The sequence below is a fragment of the Chanos chanos genome, chromosome 6 (assembly GCF_902362185.1).
Source record: "Chanos chanos chromosome 6, fChaCha1.1, whole genome shotgun sequence".
In the NCBI taxonomy this organism is placed as follows: Eukaryota; Metazoa; Chordata; class Actinopteri; order Gonorynchiformes; family Chanidae; genus Chanos; species Chanos chanos.
The window spans coordinates 27,441,537-27,465,277 of record NC_044500.1 but is presented as its reverse complement, the minus strand read 5'-3'; the positions used below and the strand labels follow the sequence as shown (position 1 = coordinate 27,465,277).

The window sequence follows — 23,741 nt, the reverse complement described above, 5'->3', positions numbered from 1 at the left end:
ATAACTCAGAACAAACACCCCATTTTGAGGCTGTAGACCTGATATTGTGTACTAGTATAGTCAGGTAAACACTGCTGTAAAGAGTCTATGACTGAGTCTGGTGACCTTCAATACACACAGAAAGAGATATAGGAAGACAAAATTATGGATTATGACGTAGTCTGGGCTCAACAGACTGGTCCGGAAAGGTCATGTCATCAAAATTCTTACACTGTATGTGTGCGTGTGTTTCATTGTTTGTTTATTTATTTATTTGATTTTTTTGTGCTTGGCCTTTAAGAAGCTTGGCTAGCCAACACATTTCTTAGAGCTGCTTCTTCCCTCAGAGGACGTATCTGCCACATACTTCCACACCCCTCCCTAGGAGCAACTCCTACAATATCCGTCAGACAATTCCACCGCCTGTTTAGTCTTTAAATACATAGTCAAGCCTACGGCGCTATTCTGAGACGTAAACCAAGGAGTGAAAAAAACCAAGAGAAAGACTGTGTGGGCTGCACGTTTCTAACAAACCCACGTTTCTCTCCAGACTTTGTCAAGGATGACCACAGATTTTAATGACGTCGTCAAACAGGGATTTGTGAAAATTCGCAGCAGGCGTTTCTGGGTAAGTGGATTTTTTTTCCGGTGTTGTTTCCTTGCCTGAAGTGTTTTAGGGCCACACGTGAGATGCATTTCATAAGCGTGACATGAAAGAGTAAAAGAGTGAAAAGACTTGACCAGGAGTCAGTGTCACTTTTCTTTTCAACCACAGTCATACAAGATAAGCTTCAATAGCTTAAAGTGGCTTTACTGTTTGGGCCATCTAGCACTGGGTAAATGATTAAACCTAAATGAAGCATTCATCGATCAATCATTATCCAGATCTGAGGTTGTTATGTAACCAGTGGATTTCAGTTCATTGTAGGTGATTACATGGCCCACACAGCTGGCCATAAAAACAATAGAAAAGTTTCATTGCTGATGTAGCAGAATGTTACCACAGGACATGAAAGGTACACAGTGTGTGGTATTGTCTGTGCTCTGCAGGTCTATCAGAAATACTGGCTGGTAATGAGAGGAGCCTCCAGTAGAGGACCAAAGAGGCTGGAGAAGTATTCAAATGAACATGCTGCGAATACACACTGTTACCACAAGGCAAGTTCCATTAATGTGACAAAAAAGGGGGAAAATTACAAAATTTCATAAAACATATCTATAATAGAAAAAGATGTATTTCTTTTTACTCCTAGAATGACAAAAACGCTTTAAAAAAAACTCTTTTAAGAGTTGTGACTAAGTGAATGAACTGCACCGAATGACCTTTATGCCATATATCAAGCACAAGATGTGCCAAACAGGAAGTGAGACATATCAATTTAATGCATCCACCAGTGATGATGAAGCTCTGGGCCTATGTTACTCATCAGTCCCAAACCTTTCATGAAGCCACGCCCCCCTCCTTTCTTTCTCACTAACTAGACTCGGACAACCTTACACAAATTTTCAGCCTTTTAGATTAGTCACTCCATTGTCTACAGTTTTATATTAGTCATTGCATCGTCTACAGTTATGGACATATCTGCACATTACACCCTCTACCAGTTATCACAAACACTATCACTCTCTGTTTAGCTCTTCAGCTCTGTCCAGGTGTTACACACATGGGCCACTTGGTGACCACTGGTTCTCCTAAAGGTTATTTTATTTTTGTATCCCCTCACTGCTGCTAACAGACCTAGTAATTATTACTGGTCCAGTAATTGTTAAACATTACTCCGTCCCAGGTGATCAAGTTGACAAATGTCAGAAATGTGATAAGACATCCACAGCAAGAGAGGAAGTGTGCAGTGACACTGGTTTTCAACAACGATTCCAAAATGACTTTCGTCTGTGAGTCAGGTGAGTAAAACAGCTAACAACTCTTAAAATATCATTGTTCACAACCTATTTATCCCACTATCTGCAATAAACTGAGCACAGTCCCACCAAAAAGGGAATAATTGAGTAATTCCGGCAGACTGACTTCTGTGATGCATTGGGACCATATCCTAATTGTGAATATTTATGGTCAAGTCAATATGAGGAATCTGCCAACGCTGGTGATAATGGAACATTTTTGTGGAAATTATCCCTAAATGAGTTTCAGGTGGTTTCAGCTGATCTGGGAACTGAATCAGGATAACGCTTCAGTGTCCAATGGTGTGTGTGTTTGTGTGTGTGCGCGTCTGTCTGTCTGTCTGTGTGTGTGTGCATGCGCGCGTGTCTTTGTATGTTTGTTTGTGTGTGTGTGTGTCTGTACATGTGTGCATGTGTATGCGTATGTGTGTGTGTGTGTGTGTGTGTGTGCATGTGTGTCCGTGGGCGTGTGCATGTGGTGTGTGTTTTTTCTAGAGATGGAAGCCGGAGAATGGTACAGTGTCCTTCAGACAGAGTGCATCCAAGTAAAAAAAAAGGACATCAGCTTTGCTGAGCCAGACTTACTCTCTCACACTATACACAGAGACCAGAGCAGTGAGTGTTCCTGCCTGTTTTCTCTTCACTCTGTCTGCCTGTAGTTTGGGAAAATGAATTATACCACAGAACACAGTAATAAAAGTCTGATATGGTAAATCTTTAGGAATATCAATTATATGTCACAAAATCACCATCTCACTTAACGGTCCCTCTTGTTTTTAACCTCTCAAGAGAAGTTCCATGTGTTCTTGATGCCGTCTCCCAGTTTTTCTTTCTCTGGAGAGTGTGTTCTTCACATTACCCAAGAGTCCATTTACCTGCAGGACACCCTAGACCCACAAATAAAAATAGCATCCTGGCCACTCAGGGTACTCCGTCGCTATGGGCGAGACCAGACATGGTTTACGTTTGAGGCAGGAAGGTGAGTGGGTCCTAACTAAAAAACGAAAAGAAACAAGAATCAAAAAAACAAATAGAGACCAGAAACTGATTTTTTGTTGCTGCTGTGATTCTGAATACAGCACATCACACTCACAAATACACGACATTTCTCAGCAAACTCCAAATTGGAGACGGATGGGCAGTGTTTTACTCCATCTGTCTTATTCCGTCTTTGTCAAAGTAGAGAAACAAGCACACGTATGATACGCAAAAAGCGAGAGTCAGTCATATTCACTGTTACTGTGTTTACAAAGACAATGATTTTTCATGCTCTATCGTTGCTAATTAAAAAAATGAAACACATATAAATATTTGAGTGAATCCAAGTGTCATAGACATCTGTGGGTTGTTGCTGGTTTTTTTCCCCCACAGGATGTGTGACACGGGGGAAGGCTTATTCAAGTTTCGTACCGTGGAGGGAGAGGCTATCTATCAGAAAGTGCACTCTGCAGTGCTGGTTATTGCAGAGACACAGAATCAACCAGTCAGGGTAAGGTATTTGAGACAGAGTTTACAGTGATACTGCATTGCAGCATTTCATACAGGTACACAATATGGACATATTGTTTTTTACTCTACTTATGTCCCATCAATATAAAGTTAGTCTGCCTATAGTATCAATTAAGCAATCTGCTGATTTCTATATTGTCATTAGACTTGTTCTTTATGCTTCTTCATAGAGGGAAATAAGAAGCTGAGGGAGTACCAACTGAGAGAGCTGTTTTAAACAGACACTGATTCAGAAATATGAGGTTCCTGTGAGAGACAGTTAATTTCCACAGTCCTAACCGAACATTGTCGGCACCAAAATGACGTGATTTTCATCCTCAGTGGGCGACTTGGCTGCTCTGGACTGGAGCCTGACACGGGTGTGAGTGCTTCTTCAGGTGCTGATGTGAGTCGAGTTGGCATTTCACTGACCTAGTCCAGAGCTCAATGACTCCCTCTAGTGTTCACATGACGACCTCCAGTCATTAAAGCCGTTTTTAGTACTCCGCTCACTTATTTAAATTGTCACAGTCATTCAGCACAGGGTAGAGGAAGAACTGCAGGGATGACAAGGCAGCTATGTCAATTGTCTGTTTTTCGCAAGGACTTTTTATATTTGCGGGGACTTACACTGCTTTGTATTGTATTGTAACTCACAGAATGCTTTCAGCTGGGCTTCCTTGTCATGTTCACCGCTTTAATAAATAACTCAAATAATCCCTCCCTTTAATGTACTGAAAAGTCATTTTATACATTAATAACTGTGAAGGCTGTTTAATGCATGTCCCATAAGTTCAACATGTTCTGTGCGGCTATATAGGGCCAAGGTTCAAAGGATAATGATTTAGTAAAAAAAAGAAAGAAAGAAAGAAAGAAAGAAAGGATTGTGAACTCATGCTTCAAAGAGAACATACTGGAGCCTAAAACAGCAACCCAGTCTCAACCCAAAAGGGCACATTTTTGATTAATTGGAACACAGAATAAAAAGTAAAGCCAAAATCACCTTACCAAGACTAAGCTTACTACAGTTGTACAGAACAGTGGAACACATTGATGTCATTAAGTTTCAATGCCATTCACCCTTGATTGTTTTCTCTCTAAAAAAAAACAGACAAGTTGTTCATAAAAACTTGAGTCACATGCTTTCGGTGAAGTGGCTGTTTGACTGCACCACGGAATGTTTTAAAAAGAGAATCACAGACCGAGGCCGGAAAAGTCTGGAAACTCAAGCGAGACTCTACTTAATGTCTGTCTTCACATGCTAATATTTGATAATACTGAAGTATAATAACTTATAACAACACTTTAACCTTCAATATTGCTTTTTTTGCTCTACGAGTATAAAAATATCCAGCTAGATATTGGCTAATCTGAGGTCTAACCATTTAAGTCCTAACACTCATTCTATAATTGACAGGCTTTGTCAAACAGAATGGAGTTTTGGGGTACACTAGCATAAAGCTGAATCTCAGACACAATTAGATTAGATTTTATTTACATGCTTAGTTTGGAGCTGGGACATTCAAGAGGGCTCATTCAATGATTTTTTGGAACACGTTCAGAAAAGTGATGGAAACACAGAGATACAGAGAGTGGCTCTACTAAGCTAGCTAAAAAGGCAGAGTGTTAGCTCACACATTAACTTTCCGTGTGACTGCAGAGAGGTGCTGGGACTGACCCCTATACACAATTACATGCATTACAGGAAATCGTGAGCCGTCTGTGCACCTTCTGAGTAGGCGTTAAGTGCATATGTTGCTAAGGAGATGCACAACACCATTAGCATCTAGCTTTATTGTAATTATGATGATCTCGGTACACAAAACTGGGTTAAACCAAACAGGGGCCATTCTAACAACTCTGCAGTCAAAGCGAATGAAATGCGTGAATGAACACAGCTGGATTTGGCTTTTGTCTGATGATTCAGCAGGGAGAAAAAAGGAATCCAAACTTTCCTGGGATAAACTTAGCACCTGCTTGGCTGTTGTTTTTGGAAGAGGCTCTATTACTCTGCAACGTTACTTTAAGTCCTTCATTTCAGTGTCTATTTAACCACAACTATTAAAACCATTATACTCTTAGTTACACTTTTAGACTGCCAGTTACCAGACAGTTTAAACCAGACCAAAAAAACCCAAACAAACAAAAAAACCCCAAACCAAACCAAACCAAAACGAAACAAAAAAAACCCCCAGCAGTATGTAAGAATTACAAATGCAGATAGTTGGTGAAATACACTTATACTGATGTTGTAAAATTCACAATAAAACTAAATCATTTTGAAAGCTGGTTGAGATAGACAGCCAGTTGTCATGTTCTTTTTTCTGCCAGCAATGTTAACTTGCTAATGTCTGTAGAATGTAAAGGCCCAATGTTGCAAAAGAGTTATGTATTGAAAATGTGGTCTGTGACTTTTATGTAGATCAGGATATGAATTTGACAATATGACCCTTCAACCACACTTCCACCCGAAAGCATAAACCTTGATACATGATGTAACACCTGAAGTTCCTTTTTTGAATTGTGTGCCATAAATCTGTGGAACAAGAGGATCACAGTCACATTTGACAGTATCACATCACTGCTCTCTGACCTCTGCCACGCTTTTGACAACTAAGTATCTTATTGGTGAATGTGTGAAAAGCAATCCACAATTGCTAAACCAAAGATCTGCATGAAATCAGGGTTTGTTTACACAGTCCTCCCCACCCTGATTTCATTCCCTCTCATGCCACCCTCTCTGCAACAGGTGATTCTTGTAAGAACCCCTGTGATATTGGCAGGACCATAGAAAACATCCAGAACCTCACCAACAACCTTGACTTGGCTTTTTTCACTGTGTCATTGGTTGATTGATGAGATTATCACACTTTGTGATAAATACACAAAACGTTCCTTTTTGTTTTTGTTTATTGCTTTGCACAGCGGTCATTTCGGGACAGAAGTCATTTTACTCACACAGTTAAGACTAAAAAAAATGAAAAGAATGTAATCTGAGCAATAATCTGGAATTGCGCATTAAGGTGTTTTCAGTGTGAACAAAGCCTAAGATGCCCTTTGCCACACTGACATTCTCGCTCAATGTAGCTTTGTCAGATAAACGTTTCAACATTTACGTACGCAGATTCTTCAAAGCACTAAGAACGCATGCTTCCTATCTGATATTGATCCAATCAACATAATCATACCACTGAGCACTAAACATACACAAGATAGTAACAAACTGTGACTATGACAATAAAGATAATCTGTGAAGAGCTCAGATCAACCTGTGGAAAGTTGTAGATGGTATGGGTTGTTAGGACTGTGATTATAGCACAACCAGGAAGCTGCTTATAAATGAAATCAACTTTGCTGAGGTGATTATTGGAGAAATACATTTACATATATATTTACTCATTTAGCGGATGCTTTTATCCAAAGCAACTTCCAACAAAACCACAATACAAACCAAGCATGTATCCATTAAGGAGCTATCTGTGGCATAAAACTCGCCACTAAGCTCAGTATTAGACCAGATACAAATGCAAGAAAGTTGAAGGAAAACAAGAGATTGGACTACAAGTTTGTCAAAAGCCCTCATAATATAAACTATCAAGTACCTCAAAAAACAGGCATCACAAAATAAGTGCGATGTAGTACCAGAAGGATATCTACATCATAAAAATAAGTGCACACAGAACAGCAGAGGCATCAGCACAGACTGATAGTATTTATAAGGAAGTGTCATGAAATATACATCCATGAAATACAGGTTAATCTGAGAGATTCTAATCATTAGCACATGTAAAATACCAACTGTAACACAAAATTAAAAAGGCACATACATGAACATTAAAAAAAAAACATTGGAAAAAATGCTCAAGTTTAAATTTAGAACAATTTAGAACAAAAACAGACAAACGAAATCAAACTGTAATTTGTTATACGAAAGAGTCATCTAATCACCGATCCATAAAGAGTGTCAAGTATTTAATCACAACAATATTACCAAATCAATGCACGGGTACACTACTGTAAACTCACAGTCTGGAACTGAGAAATTCATTAACTGATAAACAGTCAATCAGACCTAATCATCACATTATCGAGTGCCCATCTACTAATTTTGCCAGAATTATTATTAAAAGTCTATATCTCAGCATATCACAGAGGTACATGATTCACTGAAATGAAGATAGTCATAAGTCTTTCTCCATTTTTAAAATGGTGACGCCAGTCAACCAGGTAAGCCATCGAGGTGTGTACGTCTCAGTGTGGACCAACGTAAGCGTGAATCCCAGTTTGCGGTACAACACCACCGCTGCTCTCTGCGTGGAGCTCGTCTCCAGGACAACCTTAGAGAAGCCATGCTCCTTGCAAAAGTCCACAGCTGTTTTGGCTAATCGGGCTCCGAGGCCGCAACGACGACACGCAGACGACACGATCATCCGGAACAGTTCCCCGTACCGCTTCCCGTCTCCACTCTCCTCCGTTTTGGCCTCAACGGCGACCATACCTACAATCTGTGACCTCCCGTCAATCTCTGCCTCTGCAACCCAGAAGCAGTTGTCTGGGCTGCTGAGGTAGTAACCGGGGATGTCCTGCATATCTGTTTGTAGCTTGATTCTGACAAAGCCAGCATAGAGTTCATAACAGCTGTAATAGACCAGGGCCACCCAAAGCCCACCTGCCAGCAGTGCCAGAGGAAAGGATTGTCCACCCAGGATATAACCAGTCACACACAGGCACAGAGTTACAGCCACAAACAGCGGCTGTGTTATGGCACCAATGAATGAAGGGTTAATGTGCTCCTGGATTCCATCTCTGAATAACGTTTGGACAGCATCCTTATCGGAGGTCTGGTACCGTCTAATGACAATGTGCACTGTTGAAAAGAGAGTGTTTTGTGTGTCCGTGCGTACGTGTGTGTGTGTGTGTGCATGTGTGTGTGAGTGTGCAAGAGAGAGAGAGAGAGAGAGAGAGAAATTAAATCACAAAATTTACAGTGAAAGCAATGCATATACCTGAGATCAAACAAGTTGGCTTAGAAATATGATGCATTATACACTTATAACATGGATTTAAAGTTAATTAATAAATAACATTATCAAACATTATAACATTATAATCACTATCAAATTACGAGGCAAGAATTCGAAAAGCCGGTGACCTGCAATGAATACGTAATAAGCTAAATAAAGATAAATAATAATTTTGGAATGTGCATTGCCTACTTTTAAATTTGTAATCCGACTTCCAAATAACTATGAACGTTGGATGAGGAGTACCGCACGGTTGTGGAAGGCCGTTTCATTTTCACGTCTCTGCAACTGATGCCATTTTAAGACAATGACCAGTGGCATGACTACATACAATGGGATGGACAAATCTACATTAAGCTTACTGTTCGCCGTCTTTTGGACTTTGAACTTCCTTCAGTAAGTTGGACCTTATGTCCTACTTTTCTCCCTCCCCTTGCATCAGAACGTCGACTTGCTTGAAACAAATCCATACGTCTTGGAAAATCATTTACCAGGCGACAGTGCTTTTCAGTTTAACCGTATTTGAAAAAGACTAAATAATTGCACTTTCATCAAAATGTAACAAGTCGGTGATGACCTGCTTTAATTTAACTATCGTGTAAACTGCGCTAAACTTTACTAGCTCAAAGAGTCAATATTTAACTTACACGAGACTAATAGAAACTTGCCACTATACCAGATAAGCTATAACAATGGCCTACGCTAAAATGACAAAAAAAGATGATCCGATTTTTGTTCTTATGGTGAGAAGCTGAGCAGACGATACGTACTTTTGAGCAACCCTCCAGCGGCAAGCTTAGGACTTCTCAAATCACTTCTTACACCCGATGTCCTGAGTGATAGGAGCCGGAACTTGAAACCACTTGCTGGAATATATCGCCCCCTGTTGTTCAGAAGACATACCTACCTCTGATATATTGTTGAAAAAATAACGTTTTGTGTTAAAAATAAATAAATAAATAAATAAAATAAATTTGCAAAGGTTGTTTTCACTGTATTCCTGCTTAAAAATAAATTATTCCATGTTTGCTAAATGTTCTCATACGCCAACGCGTATCACCAGAGACAGTTTGAATAAAGCTTTAGTGTATATTAGCTTTAGAATATATTTTAAATCTGATCAAGAGTCTATACAGGCCATCTCTGACCATTTACTTAGCCTCACTAAACTTAGTACAACGAACTAAACTAAACATTTTAAATATAGGCTATATATATACACACATACTTCACACCAAGAGGAACTTATAAAAAATAAATCATAGCTCAGTCATTAATTTTACCATATAATAAGAGGCCTTTTATGTATGGTTTTTACTATAATGCCTTTGTCCCTAGGCTGCACTTTGGACCTTCAACCCTGCTTTATTTTGAATTTAATATTGAAATAATAATAACAATAATAATATATTTATTATTATATATAATTGTATTTGTATTTATAATTATAATTTTTTAATTAAATTTGCAAAGGTTGTTTTCACTGTATTCTCGCTTAAAAATAAAATATTCCACGTTTGCCATATGTTCTCATACGCAAACGTGTATCACCAGAGATAGTTTGAATAAAGCTTTAGAGTAAGTTTTAAATCTAAACAAGTGTCTAAACTGGGGGCAGGCCATCCCTGACCACTTAAAGTGCAATGTCCCAGTAGTTTAGAGGCAACTTTCAATCACTGAATTTTCTTCAGGTTTCCACAACTTCAGTACAACTAACTAAACATCTTATATATATATACACACACACACACACACACACACACACACACATATACATACACATATATACACACACACACAAATACAATCAGCAATGACGGTGTAAACACACAGAGTGGCATTTCTATATGACTACTTTAGTTTTTCAACTACTGTTATTACTACTTATTACTACTTAGTGGAGTTGCGCTTAAATAAATCAACTTGCAAAAAAATTGTCCCCGTCTGACTGCGTATCCCCCATACTCACATGCTCGCAGTTGCCTAGACATCAGACACTTTACGCCGGCTTTAGGACCCGGATGCGCAGCTGTGCTCAGACACCGGTTGATGTACTGCAAGCCACTCATGTTCGTATCCACGAACAATAAGACAACGTCTCGGAGTCAGAGACGTTAAAGAGAGGAATTAAGACATTTGTGTCTGTGAAAGAATTACTCAGAGGCTTAAAACGAAATCATTTGTGACTGACAGTCCTATCCACCAGTTTAGGTGGCTGCCAGCATCTGCACCACCAGTGAATTCCTCCACCCGAGCATCGTCAAGAAGACAGAAGAAGCGTCACATCTCTCTCACCGACACCATGAGCCAGAGGTTTACGGTGACTGCTTTTTCCAAAAGCGACAACGAGCGCCACGCGTCAGAAATCCAAGGAGAAGTCAACCAACTGTTCGAGGGTGACGAACCCACACCGGGCTCCTCAGACAAAGAGGGTGCTACTAATCTCACGGAGGAGGTGCTGAAAGGTAGGAAAGAGATAGTTACGTTTCGGCACCTGTAAACGTGGAAACCAACGCACTTGTCACCTACTGAGAGCGATGCCTGTGCGATAGGTAGAGCGCGTGTGACAAGAATAAAAAATGACACATTGTCATTCCGCTACCGTCTGTGACTATATCCACAGGTGCACTTCTCAAAAACAGCACGTCGGAGGCATTATTCTAAACGGTGCAGTGTGAATTCACAATTTTACAGGATATAACGAAAGGGTCTGTTTACCTCGGTTTGTCCCATTGGTTGAAAAATGAAATCAAAGCACATTTGTCTCTGTTTCCCCTCTAATACCCTATTATTTCCAATATGTATCCAGGCTCCCCTTTCCGCCCCCTTTCCCCAATCACATTTCAATGGAATTTGTATATTTATATCATTGTACTGCATGTTGCCTATTAGTTACATAGGCTATATGTAGAAAATGAATACTTTTTCCAGGCCTCCCTTTATGTGTCTATTGAAGTTGTGGATAAAACTGTGTTATGGTAAGGGCTTTCCCTGGCTGTGTGCGTGCATGAGTGTGCATTTCTTTTGCTGTGTCAGTGTCGCAGGTCATCACACAATAGCTTGGCCCTCCATTCTGCCTTCGTTAGTTACTTAATGACAGATCCGGCATCAGTTTATTAACCTCTCTTTAAATCTTAGCCACGACAGCCATTACGCCAAAACAGCGTCCCCATCCCAGACAAGGGACGTTGTTTGTCTACCTGGCCCCTTGGAAGGCTAGTTACATGCAAAACCCACACAAAACACTATCAGTGGCATAACAAGAATCTGCTTTTCTCTTCAGAAAGTGTTTGAATTCCACTCCAATGGTTTAGAATGAGATTCAAGTTGGTATGTCTTTTCTCACTTGGAGTGGGTGGGCTTATATTAATTAAGTAAGCAAAGGTGCCATTTAAGATTTTAGAGAAGATTTCAAAATTGCTGTTATTCAGGTGATGAGACAGTTATTTGAACTCTACATAAAATCACTTCTCTTTAAGTATTTTCACTGAAATTGGGACAAACAAACAAAACAATCTTAAAATGGAGGTGTGGCCTTTGTGTGTAGAGTTTAAATATGATTAGCAGGTACTGTGAATAATTTATGAACTGAGCAGGAGTCTGTTCTGTATCAGACTGATTTCCCTCACACACATACACATACACATGCACATGCGCACACACCCACATGCATGCACACACGCACGCACGCACAAACACACACACTAACACACACACACACTGGCACACACGCACACGTACATTGATTAATCAGATTAGACATTTGTGCCCTTCACTTTGAATCAGATGAGGATTCTTTTTTGTGGCACCATATCCTAAACTTGTTACCTGCTGTTGGAGCAACTTTGTTCTCAGAGATGATGGATGTCTTTTCATTTGCCCATTGCTTGCTCATTTATCACACAAATCACGTCGTCTTTTGGAGCTAGAGATGCCGGCTGAAGGCCTTCAGTTAGTTACAACTGCACTGAACAGGGCGATGCTCCGCGGCTACTGCTCACCAAAATACATCACAGATGACAGTCTAAAGTGGTCAGTTGGACTGTGTGACTACCGCTGTTGCTGGTGGTATTGAGAGAAACAGATGTGTGAAAGACTGAACAATATGTCTGTCTTTTATTAGGATTTATTATTTATTATGAGTGTTTGGTGACCCTCTTCACTCTGTTCGATTTTTTGTACCATTTAGTTTTGCAGAGTGTCAGTGTTTTCCGTGTTATTAATTTAAGGGGTTTTAAAAATGGCCTGAAAGACTTCAAAAAAAAAAAAAAAAAGGCCCATGTTGGTGTCCCCTGATTCTTTTGGTGAAAAAAAGAAAAACCAAATTTGAACGAAACTTCTGGCTCACAGTAGCTTGCAGAAAAATATACCTGTGCAATCCCCCCCCCACCCCCCCCCACCCCCCCACCCCCCCCACCGAGATTTTACCGAGATTTTACTGGATTGTACTGTTTGTGTCAGTGGAAGTCCAGTAAAAGTCAACTTTTAATTTAATGTTCTCTCAACATTCCTCTGAAATATATTTCTCGGTTACTGCATTTCAAACACTGAGTGGTGATTCAGCAGTTGTCTTCCAGACTTTACGTGGCGGGGGGGGCGACTTCTGGCATGCGGCTCTTATTCCAGAGGGAAATTTACGTGGCATTGCTTTAACTTTTGACAGGGTTTTGCCATGAAACAGGCCTTAGAGTGTTGAGATTAATATCTGTTGGCCATTTCCTGTCACTCCTTGACGTTTGGGTGAGCGAAGCGTAGTATTTCTTTTTCTCTTGTCTACCGCTCACTTGACATTTGTATGCACCATGCCTCCTCAGCACTTCTTAACCTTCACTTGACAAACTTACTGTTCCACTCCCATCGTTTATCACAAGTCGTGTGTGAAGCCTCAGCCCTGGGTAGGAACTAATCCATCTGTGTCTGCGGTTTCCCGCTCGGAAGGAGGAGCCTTTTAGATGATGTTCACCTGTAGTCCCTTGGAGACGGCACAGCCTTGGAGAAATTCTCGTCTTTGGTTAAATCAGCAACGCGCGTTTCCATGGCAACAACAGCCCCCTTTTGGTCCTCTGATCCGAGGAGCGATTGGCTGCTGTTAGGAGAGGAGATGCAAGCAACAACATTCACATGAGCAGGATCAAATCAGCTCAGGTGCATTGCTGTATTTTTTTTTTTTTTAATCCTTCAACATAAAAAAAGCCTACGTTATCTGTAGTGCTTCACTCACGTCTGAGAAGGGATCAGAAAATCACCCTTTTTATTTATGACTCTATTTATGTGTGTGTGTGTGTTGTAAGTGAAAGGGAATAAAGGAGACCACAGGTGTGATGAGGAAGCATAGCACATGCATCCCTACCAGTTTATTTGTGGTAAAATAAGCATGAGTGTGTGTGTGTGTGTGTGTGTGTGTGTGTGTGAACATCCTGCAGCAGGTTGATAGCCCACAGTGTATGTTCCTTGGCTTGGTTTTCCCTTGACAAAATGCCCTTGAGTAGTACGAGGGTGGTTCGGTGTGCTTTTTCACACTGTTACTGATCCAGTTTGCATTGATCAGGGGGATGCAGTCACTGGACTCTGGAATGACACAGATTTGGCCTTGAGAGAATGCTCACAGCCTGACCTTGCACAGCTGAGTCAGTCTCACTGCTACACTTACTGTCATTTAATGCCACCTGCACAAAAATATACTGCCACTCCTGGACATCTCCTCCTCACTGCTGCTTCTGTGAACTTCAGTGGTGAATGTTTTCTCTGTAAACAATACATTACTATGATATGTTTTTGTATACATCACACACACACACACTGGGTTTGCAGCTTATATAGAGCAAGTCATTCGCTAACCAGTCATCCAAGTGCCTAAATGAAGAATTTTATTTTTTCCCTTCAGTGTGAGTGATTATCTCATCATTATCAATCATCATCATCATCATCATCAAGAATACCACTAGATGTGATAGATATAGAATCCACAGCAGACAGAGTGGACATGCTTACCATAGCGAGCTGTTTTTAACTCTTTTCTGTGGCATAGCCTGGTTTAGTGGCTCAGTGTGTCTGTGTGGTGAAGAGTTTGGACCAGAGGCACTAGGTTTTGACAGGTTCTGTCCCCGTGTTTAGCCATGGTCTCTCACAGACATGTTCCTGCCCCTGCTGAAAGTAACCATGGCACATGCAGAAACAGAATGGCTACTCCATGACCAGTAACAACAGTGCTAAAACCCACACCTCCTGGCGCAATCTGTTCCAGTGTTTCTGCGGTAACCAGGAATGTTTGGTCCTCCCTTGTCCTGGGTGGGTTCATCTTCTTTTAGGGGTCAGCACTTGTTATTCTTCAATTCATATACAAAGATACCCCAGTCTCCCAACAAAGCCCATAAATATGGTACAAAAATTTGCTGTTGAGAGTGAAAACAAGCTTTGGTCTTTGTCATTTGCTAGCCTGTATTCCAAAACAAAAACATACCCCAGTCACCTTATTTCAGTCTCAACTGACTGGAATAGAAACACCAGCTCTTCTCTTGGCAGCCTCACCCCATCATCTCCCACCCATGTTAATGCTGCCCAGAGCAGCTACATTGTCCTACGTGGTGTTTTTTGTTTGTGCTCGGCCTTCAATTGTCATTCTTGGCTCACGGAGCCTGTTCCGATTAGCATAAGGGTTTCAGAGCCAATCGTCACCCAGATAATGATGAAGCCATTATCCCACTGGGAGACGTCGCTTACCTCTGCTTCACAATGAGTTGTTGACCAGTTCATTGGTTCTTCACAATGACAGAGTGAAGAGGTGGTTTTGTCTGTTTGTGCCAATCAGCCTTTTGTGCAGTTGTAAATTAAGCGAATGGATTTTTTCCCCGTCAGGTATAGCGGTTATCCGGTTGGAAAAGTGAGGGAAAAAGAAATGCCTGTTCATAGGCCGGCTGTTCCAGGAATCCCTCGGTGCAATCGTCTCCTGTAAGGATTGGATGAAATGTTGTCGCTCACCTCAGGGGGATGGAGATCACAATCAATAGAGTGATTTGTTTTTGCCATCGGAAAATAGACTGTTCGCTGATGGTTTCTAACGTGCAGTATTTCTCCTTTTCTTTCTCTCTTTATTTTTTCTCTTTCTCTTTTCCTCCCGCATGCCTCACATATCTCTCTTGGGTGCTTTTTTCTCCAGTGACCTCGGTATAGCGTTCTCTCCTACAACCGTAATCTGGTAATTAATGAGAGTCTGTAAATCACATTTCACCCCTGCTTCTCTCTGATGAAAGGCAATACTGACTCATGTCACACTCCAGTGGGGGCCTCGAACACGCCTCTTACAATCTACTATACAATTACACAAAGATATAGATAAATAAAGAGTGTATATGCAGCCTACATTAAAGAAAATGTTTGTGTTGTAGCGCTTTGTTGAAACAGTCTGAAAAGAAATTTGTTGCTCTGAAGACGGTAAAACTACAGATCGTTTTACTGATGTTTCATAATGGGCTCTACTTTTTGTTGCTGCTGTTTAAGTTTTTCAGCAGATTTCACTGAACATGTTTAGTCAAAATGAGCAACCTTTAGGTACTCAGATAGCGCATAAATAGTTTTTGCCGAGTGGCATCCGACAAACGCACACGTGCATGTGCTTGTGCATGGGCAAGCTCATAAATTCATATAGATATTGACGTAGATGCAAGATCATTCATCTGTACAATAATATCATTAAACAAGTGCATTTTTACTGAGAAGACGCATTGATTTCTAATCTGTTTCGCCATTAGTAGTAGCATACTGCACCTCAATGAGACAGGCACCTTAATCATGAACAAGGTGAAAAACCCATACTGAACAGATCAATAGCGTTGTGTGGCAATCCAGATGCCTCATGTCATTTTAATGTTGAGTGAAAACCAATAAATCAGATTACATGATCAATCTCAGTAAGGCAGAGTAACAATTTTAGCAATGTCGTTACCTCAATTTGCCACTAGAGAGCACATTCACAGTAGTAATTAGCACATCAGGTTTTCATGCAAAGACAGGTCTAAATTAAACTGTCCTGATATACCAGTAATGTCGGTGCCTTTAAAAAAAAATCGTTGAAATGACGGTCCTCAAACTGTCACTTAGCTGTCACGACTGCGCGTTTTCTGTGTTGATGTCCTCATTAACGAGACACGGCCCCACACAGGCCTGCAAATTGAGTTCTGTTTTCTCAATACTCAGTCACTCGTTTTTTTTTTGTCAGTTTCTTCCACACACTATACGTCACTGATCGGCTAAACAATATTCTCTGTTGTGCATCAGGGAAAAACCAGTCTCTCGTCAGGTGGCGGAAGGCAAACCAGTAGAGAGGAGTAGAGAGTGGAGGACTGATGCAGAATTCTTCTGCAGATCAGTTCAGCTGTTCATGCTTTAACACATCTGTCAGAGGAAGAGTTTGATTCGTTGTTATTCTCACCAAGAGACAGGACATCTTGACATCAATCATTACAACAAGGGCCATTTAAATTAGTTTGTTAACTGGACCTAATTTGTTTTCCTGTGTTTGTTCTGGACATGTTATAATATTCTTGTGTTCCGTGAGTGTGAAAATGTCCCTCAGATGCCCCCCAAATGCTGAGGTTGAAGTAGCTTGTAGCACATATAGCCCCTTTACCCCTATGTCTGCTGAGGGCAAGGCTCTGGGTTCTTTTAACTTAAACTAATAAAACTTATCTACACTATCAATTGTTATAGAGGGGTTCCTTATTTAACTTAGTTACTAAATGTAGGCTATGCTAATGTCTGTCTATGAACTTGTTTGTATTTAAATCTATTACCTGTATGTTCTTATTCTATGATAAACACAAAATTATTAAAGTACAAAAAGTATGTACATTTAATTGACTTTCAATGAAATGGAATAATTCAAATTCAAAATTAAATGTCAGTCTCCAACATGAAATAAAAATATCCCAGGGTTATGTCGAAAAATAAGCACAGCCAAACTTTGCAATGCACTTCCCAACTCAAATCTTTCAAATACAAAGAGTCCTTACCTTCACGAACGCTTACATGCAATGAACATTATTTACATAATAACACAACTAAAAAAGCTGGCATGGAAAAGAAAAAAGTAAACCAATCCCACGTTGCATGCCTGATTACCACGAAATGGCAGCTTCACTCAAGTCCAGTCACTTACGGTACCAAGGCAGTGGCGCGGGCGAGGAAAGGTTGAGACGGAGAAACAGACAGTTGCGAAGCTGCAACGTCGCCAGAGGATGTTTGAGCGTTCCCTGGTAGATCAAACCGCTATCTGGGTTGTCCACGGAGCTCCTAATATGTTCTCCCTGGACTCAGCTGCGTTCGGTAAATAATAGTTGACGTGCTGTTAGCTAAGTTATCCCGTCTACTCACGCATTAAACAGTAGAACTGGAAACTGCAGCCACACTTGTAGCCAAAGTGTCACTAGTTAGTTACTCAATCATCTCTGCTAACGCATAAACTAGATTTTTTATATATATATATATATATACATATATATATATCTTTTTTTTTTCGCGCGCGCGCGCTCTCTCTCTCTCTCCTCACTCACGCGATCACTTCCTTAACCCATACTGATCCCTGACCTTCGCTTTAATTGGTCACACCATTCCATAAATAAAACAGAATAAACATTTACAATAATTTTAACTATGATACCACAAATAACATGCAAACAAAATATACAATTCAAAACAATATTATTATATATAATTCTAAATTATTAAAACTGTTATTTTAACCCTTTAATTTCCTATGGGGTTACACACTTATGTCTTATCTCTGCTTGTTTGAGCTGGTGTTTTTGGAGGACCTGATTGCTGTCCTCTGTTGAGACAGTAGAGGGCAGTGATGCTCTGTATGACCCTTTTTGTGCCGCGCGTTCAAAGTCGATGTGGTGAACTGTCTCCCCCCACCCCCCAACACCACCACTGCCACCACCCCTTATGTCTCCCCCACCCCTCTGTTTTTTCCCCACTTTTTTTCCCTCTCCCACCACCCCTCTCTCCCTCCCTCTCTCTCTCGCTCTTTCTCTGGGGGAGTGGGGAAGAACATGCCATCATCGTTGAGGAAGGCAATCACAGTCCTGTTACGTAACACAGCATCTCTACACAAAGGAAGAGGGGGATGAAGTGATAGCAGAAAACTCAGAGAGAAAGAGAAAAATAGCACAGGAATCACAGCCAAGTGAGAGAATGTGGATGTTCCCATAGTCACACAGCAACAGTAAAGCCAACAAGAAGCCAAAGAGACATACACATTATAAAGACACATAGATTGTAAAGATGTATGTATTGAATATTTTAATAATGGCATCTGTTTGAATGTATCCAGTGGCACACTGGAGAGTTACAGTTTTAGAGGCACAGTTTTGTGTCCTTGTTCACAATTGGTCCTCTGCCTCTCTTTCCCAGGGTCTGATGGGAGTGGTAATGATCTAATTTGATATTTGGAGTCTTGTTTCATCCCCTTTGCAGCAATAAATTTATTTATTTTTTCTTTCACCATTTCACAGAGGCCTTGGGTTTTTGTTTTAATTAGAATAGAGAAGTTTGGTGTATTGCAGTTAACATCTTGTGAAATATGTACTTTCACACTCTGTCTCTCTCCTTTTTGGTGAGCACACACACACACACACACATATGTACATGTTCAAACACACTGCTCTGACTGAATACTCAATGGAGTCACTTTAAATGACTTCAAAGAAATAATTTTTCCATTCACCCAAACAGTAAGTCAACATATAGAAAGATGTTGTGATTAAAAACACATTCAGTGCTAGCATCTGTACACAGAAAAATAGCACTTCTTTCTCCCTCGTCTCCTTCCTGAATTGAGTTGAAAATGAAAAAACAATTAAATTGATTCAGATCAAAATCCATAATTTTGTTAAGAGAGAGAGAGAGAGGAGCAGATTATTGTTTGGTTGCAGTAAATCTTGTTTTCACCGAGCTTCTGGGAGTAGGAAATGCGATCTTGATTTTCGCTGCATTGGTAATGCATCCAGAGTAAGTGTGTATAGATTGAATCAGACATTGCCTTGGATTTCATCATCATCGCTGTCATGGTGGCCTCTGGGGCAGATGATGGGCACAGATACTGTGGGCCACAGTTACAGAACACAGAGATGTCACCTCCAGAAAGGGAAATACTGTCTTTTTTTTCCCCGGCGTCTTCTTCAGGCCTCAGATATCCATCATCTTTCTCTTAATCGCATGTTGTCTGACCATGCAATAATTATGTAATAAAATACCTAAATAAATATGAGGAAACAACATACGAGCACCTTCCACCTGCACGGCTGTTTTCCTCGTCTTAAACAGCTTCATGTTTCATTAGAGTGCAATCTTTTTTTTTTTTTTTACCTTCTTCTGTGATGTGTAGCTGTATGAAAATATCCATTTTTGGGAGAATGTGAAAGGGGTTGAGCCTCTAACTGAATTTTTCATTTCTCAAAATTTTTGAAGGACTGTGCATTGTGGAATGGTGTTTCCTCCAAAACCAGAAGGGAACTGGAACACGATGCAGGTTTGGCGTGGCGTCGTCAGTGGTGGTTGTTGAGGTTGGTCGAAGATGGTTCAGACATGCAGGTTGCCCAGCAGCCTCCCCAACCCCCACCTCTGCCCCCCCCCAACCCACCGTAGGGCATGTGTGGCATTCACAAAACCAGACACCCAGAAAACAGGCAGGCAGGCTAAGAGTTAGAGCCAAGCGGAGTCATTCAGCAAAAAAATACCCCAGCGTAGCAGATGCTCAGAGCTCCGACAAGTGAGAGAGAGAGAGAGAGAGAGAGAGAGGGAGGGAGAGAGAGAGAGGGAGAGAGAGAGAGAGAGAGAGAGAGAGAGAGATGGATGGAGGAAAAGGGAAAGAGTAAGTGAGTGCTTTATGGCTGTAATTAGCATTAAAGCCACCTATCTCCAGTTTGGCTGCATAGCTAAATGAAATGAAAGGCTGCAAGAGTGGAGGGGAAGTCTTGTGGCTCCTTTTGGCTGCGTAACACGCAACACCGCAAGGTAATTAAAACAGTGACTTTGAAGAGGAGCTGAGTGTGAAATGTTCTTGATTGCCTTGTTAGTAGTGTCATGCTAACTCCAACTCTAACTCTCTCTCTTTCTCTCTCTCTCTCTCTCTCTCGCACACATACACACATACTCACACACACACCCCTCCTGGGTACCACAATGCCAACATTACCTTTTCTGTAGGTTAGAGAGCTGTCTGGTCAGGTTGATGTTCATATTACATCAACCTGATCTCTCTCTCTCTCTCTGTCTCTCTCTCTCTCTCTCTCTCTCTCCCTCTCTCTCTCTCACCTCTCTGCTCTCTGCTTGTTTTCTCCTCTGGCTCTTTTGTGAAAGTGGGTTGTGACGTGAATGTTAAGGTCAGGAGCGTTTGCAGACGTTAGCGGCAGACCACAGTCCTCTGGTGAAGGGGATCAGCACTGAAGCACTGAATAAGGACCAGGTACCAGGGAGCAGATATCTTCACACAAATCTCTGCCTTTAAAGAGCCACACACACACAAACACACACACATTTGAGACTTTATCACTCTTACTGCTGAGAGTGTTGCTGTTTTGTGGGTGTAGCAGTGGTGTCAGAAGAGTGAGTCCAGTCTTTGTATATCTCAGCCTAGTTCAGAGAAGATCACGTCCTTGTCTGTTTTGTATCCCAGTGCCTTCAGCCACACATTCACGACAAACTCATTTTCTTCACTATCAGGACTACAGTATTACCTGAAGACCACAACAAGTAGTATAATGCATAGTATTACCTTTGAAATGACAGAGAAATTGCAAATCACTGCATCCTAAATATCCACAATTACAGTAATTGTGACTGTGTATGTGTGTTTGTATATGAGTTAAGGACACAGTAGCACTATACACACACACAGACACGCACACACACACACACACACACATATATTTATATATATAGTGCACATATATAGTATGGTCTGTATGCATAAGTAGTGGAAGAAGACAGCTCTACTGTATGAGGCTTTAATTGATCCTTCAGAGTGGCGTCTCTTTCTCTCTTTCACCGTATCCTGCTGCTGGCCAACCTTATCTATCACAGCCACAGGCGTAAAGGTCATCTGTGCCGCTCACGGTCTCTGTTATCCCCATTAACACTGTCACACCACACTTTCTGTCTCTCTCTCTCTCTCCTTCTGTATGTCTGTCCCCTCACTCACTGTTTAGCGTTAAAGATGAGAAAACACGTTGCCTCCTCAAACTATCAGTCAATCGGTCAGTATGACAGAGTCTTAACCCTGTTAATGAAAGAGACAAGTCTTAGTCAACTGGAACAGTTTTGCCATTGAGACATTTATTACATTAAATGAACATGTACTCATTTAGCTGACGCTCTTTCACAATGATTTAGAGCTATTAGTTTCTTTGTCAGATAGATTACCAGTCTGCTTCTCTTACCAATATGGCAGTTATGAACACAGACAGATTACCATACCCTTTTCCCTGTGTTCCCACACAGGTCCTCTGTTACCTGCTAACATCGTTTTAATCTCACCACATAATTGGTTTCATAATACAGAGGAATTGTTCTAATATTACAAGACAAGTTCAGCTTTAGACCAGAACTGATGCAGTTTCCATTTCAATAGCATGTAGTCAATAACATTATTTACATAGCAACAGAATATGGTAACAGTATTTACATAGCAACTGACCATAGTAACATAATTACCATGGTGACATTATTTACATAGTGACAGACCACGATAATACTCTATAATCTATAATCTATATAGTAATGGACAACAATGACATTATATACATAGTAACAGACAAAGGTAACATTATTTACATAATAACAGACCACGGTTACTTTATGATATAGAAACAGTAACAGTAACATTGTTTACAATGTAACTAACTATAGTAACATTTTTTACATAATAACAGGCCATGATAACATTACTTACATACAAACAGACAACTTTTACATTATGACATAGTAACAGAGCACAGCAACATTGTTCACATAGTAACTGATGGTAGTAACATTTTTTTTACATAATAACAGACCATGATAACATTACTATTACATTATATTTTCTACATAGTTACAGATCATGGTAACATTATTTTCATAGCAACCAGTCATGAAAACAGTAATATTCCATGGAAACGTTAAATACTTAGTAAAAGACCAAAATGAAACTGTTGACTTCCAGAGGATAATAACACTGCCTACCATCTTTGCTTTCACTTGAAAGCCAAATGAAAATTTATCAACTTTGATTATGACATAGTTTTCTGGACTTGTCTCAAACTTTTGACCCAGGATTTCACTTACACTGGTATGAAAAGGCAGCTCATTTTGAAAATGCTGCCTGGAAATATTTGATTTTCATATAAAATATGTTAAAATATAAAAACTAAAATATTTTAAATGCTCTTTTCGTGCTTGTCCATTATGAAAATGTTTGGGTTTAGTTTGTGGCCTTTACACCACATGCTGGTAAATATCGTGTGTTCCTTGCGTTATTTGTTTCATGACTGTGTTAACACGGAGAAAACCCACTTGTGTCCCAGGTCTGTGTGAAAATGCTTGGAGAAAAAAAACCAGAGTACTGCAAATGCATATATTTATGTTGTGTAGTTGGTGACTATCCTTCTAAATAGTAGAAGAGGAAGATATGCATTGTTTTTTTTCTTTTTTCTCTTTTTTGGAGAACAGTCATGAACCCATCCACCCCCTCTTGAAAAGCTGATGCCTGATGAACACTGAAGAGATGGATGGTCTCTCCTGTCGCCCTCTCATTCTGTCCCCATCTCTCTCTCTCTCTCTCTCTCTCTCTCTCTCCCTCTCTCTCTCTCTCCCTCTCTCTCTCTCTCTCTCTCTCTCACTCACTCACTCACTCCATGGTTTTGGTGCAATGCAGTAGCTTCACCATATTGGAAACACAAAGGCTTTAGCATGCTAGGTCTCTTTTTCAATTTCTCTCTCAAATGCTCTCTCTCTCTCTCTCTCTCTCTCTCTCTCTCTATCAACACTTTTGCGGTAGTGAGGCAGGTTAACAACAAAGCAATGACAATGAGAGCAGCATAACCAAAAGATTTACATATCAAAAACGATTCACGCATTCAGAAAAAAAAAAGATATAGAAAGAGGGAGGGAAAAAACAGGCTCCTTTGCATTCATTCTGTTTTCGAAAGCCTTTATTTGCATGTGAACTGTAGTGTTATCCCTCATCCTGATTCTGGTTATGGAAAACAATCCCAAGTCAGGCAAGACTTGAATTCCAGTTGAACACTAAGAGAAAAAAAACTCATTCTGAAAATAATAACTGAAACAAAAGACACACACACACTAAACAAAGAA

The 23,741-nt window shown here is 40.4% G+C and overlaps 3 protein-coding genes across 4 annotated transcripts in view; 2 read left to right on the top strand and 1 right to left on the bottom strand.

The window, feature by feature from the left end:
* Nucleotides 1-541: 541 nt before the first annotated feature.
* LOC115815245 (docking protein 5-like) lies at nt 542-6,222 on the top strand. The gene is made up of 7 exons (XM_030778203.1): nt 542-607; nt 1,030-1,137; nt 1,767-1,881; nt 2,374-2,493; nt 2,668-2,857; nt 3,250-3,372; nt 6,150-6,222. Exons 1-7 carry the CDS (start codon nt 542-544, stop codon nt 6,220-6,222), a joined length of 795 nt encoding a protein of 264 aa, XP_030634063.1.
* Nucleotides 6,223-7,231: 1,009 nt separating this feature from the next.
* nat8l2 (N-acetyltransferase 8-like 2) lies at nt 7,232-9,221 on the bottom strand. Its single transcript, XM_030777786.1, has 2 exons — nt 9,161-9,221; nt 7,232-8,233 (listed from the first exon to the last, which is right to left on the bottom strand). Coding segments are annotated over exons 1-2 (687 nt in total). The 5' UTR covers nt 9,162-9,221; the 3' UTR covers nt 7,232-7,547.
* Nucleotides 9,222-10,692: 1,471 nt separating this feature from the next.
* The window catches only part of slc12a5a (solute carrier family 12 member 5a), a 107,483-nt gene continuing 94,434 nt past the window's right edge, over nt 10,693-23,741 (top strand). For both annotated transcript variants that reach the window (XM_030776493.1, XM_030776492.1), the window contains exon 1: nt 10,693-10,855. In XM_030776493.1, coding sequence (XP_030632353.1) covers nt 10,693-10,855 — 163 coding nt within the window. The remainder of the gene's footprint in view (nt 10,856-23,741) is intronic.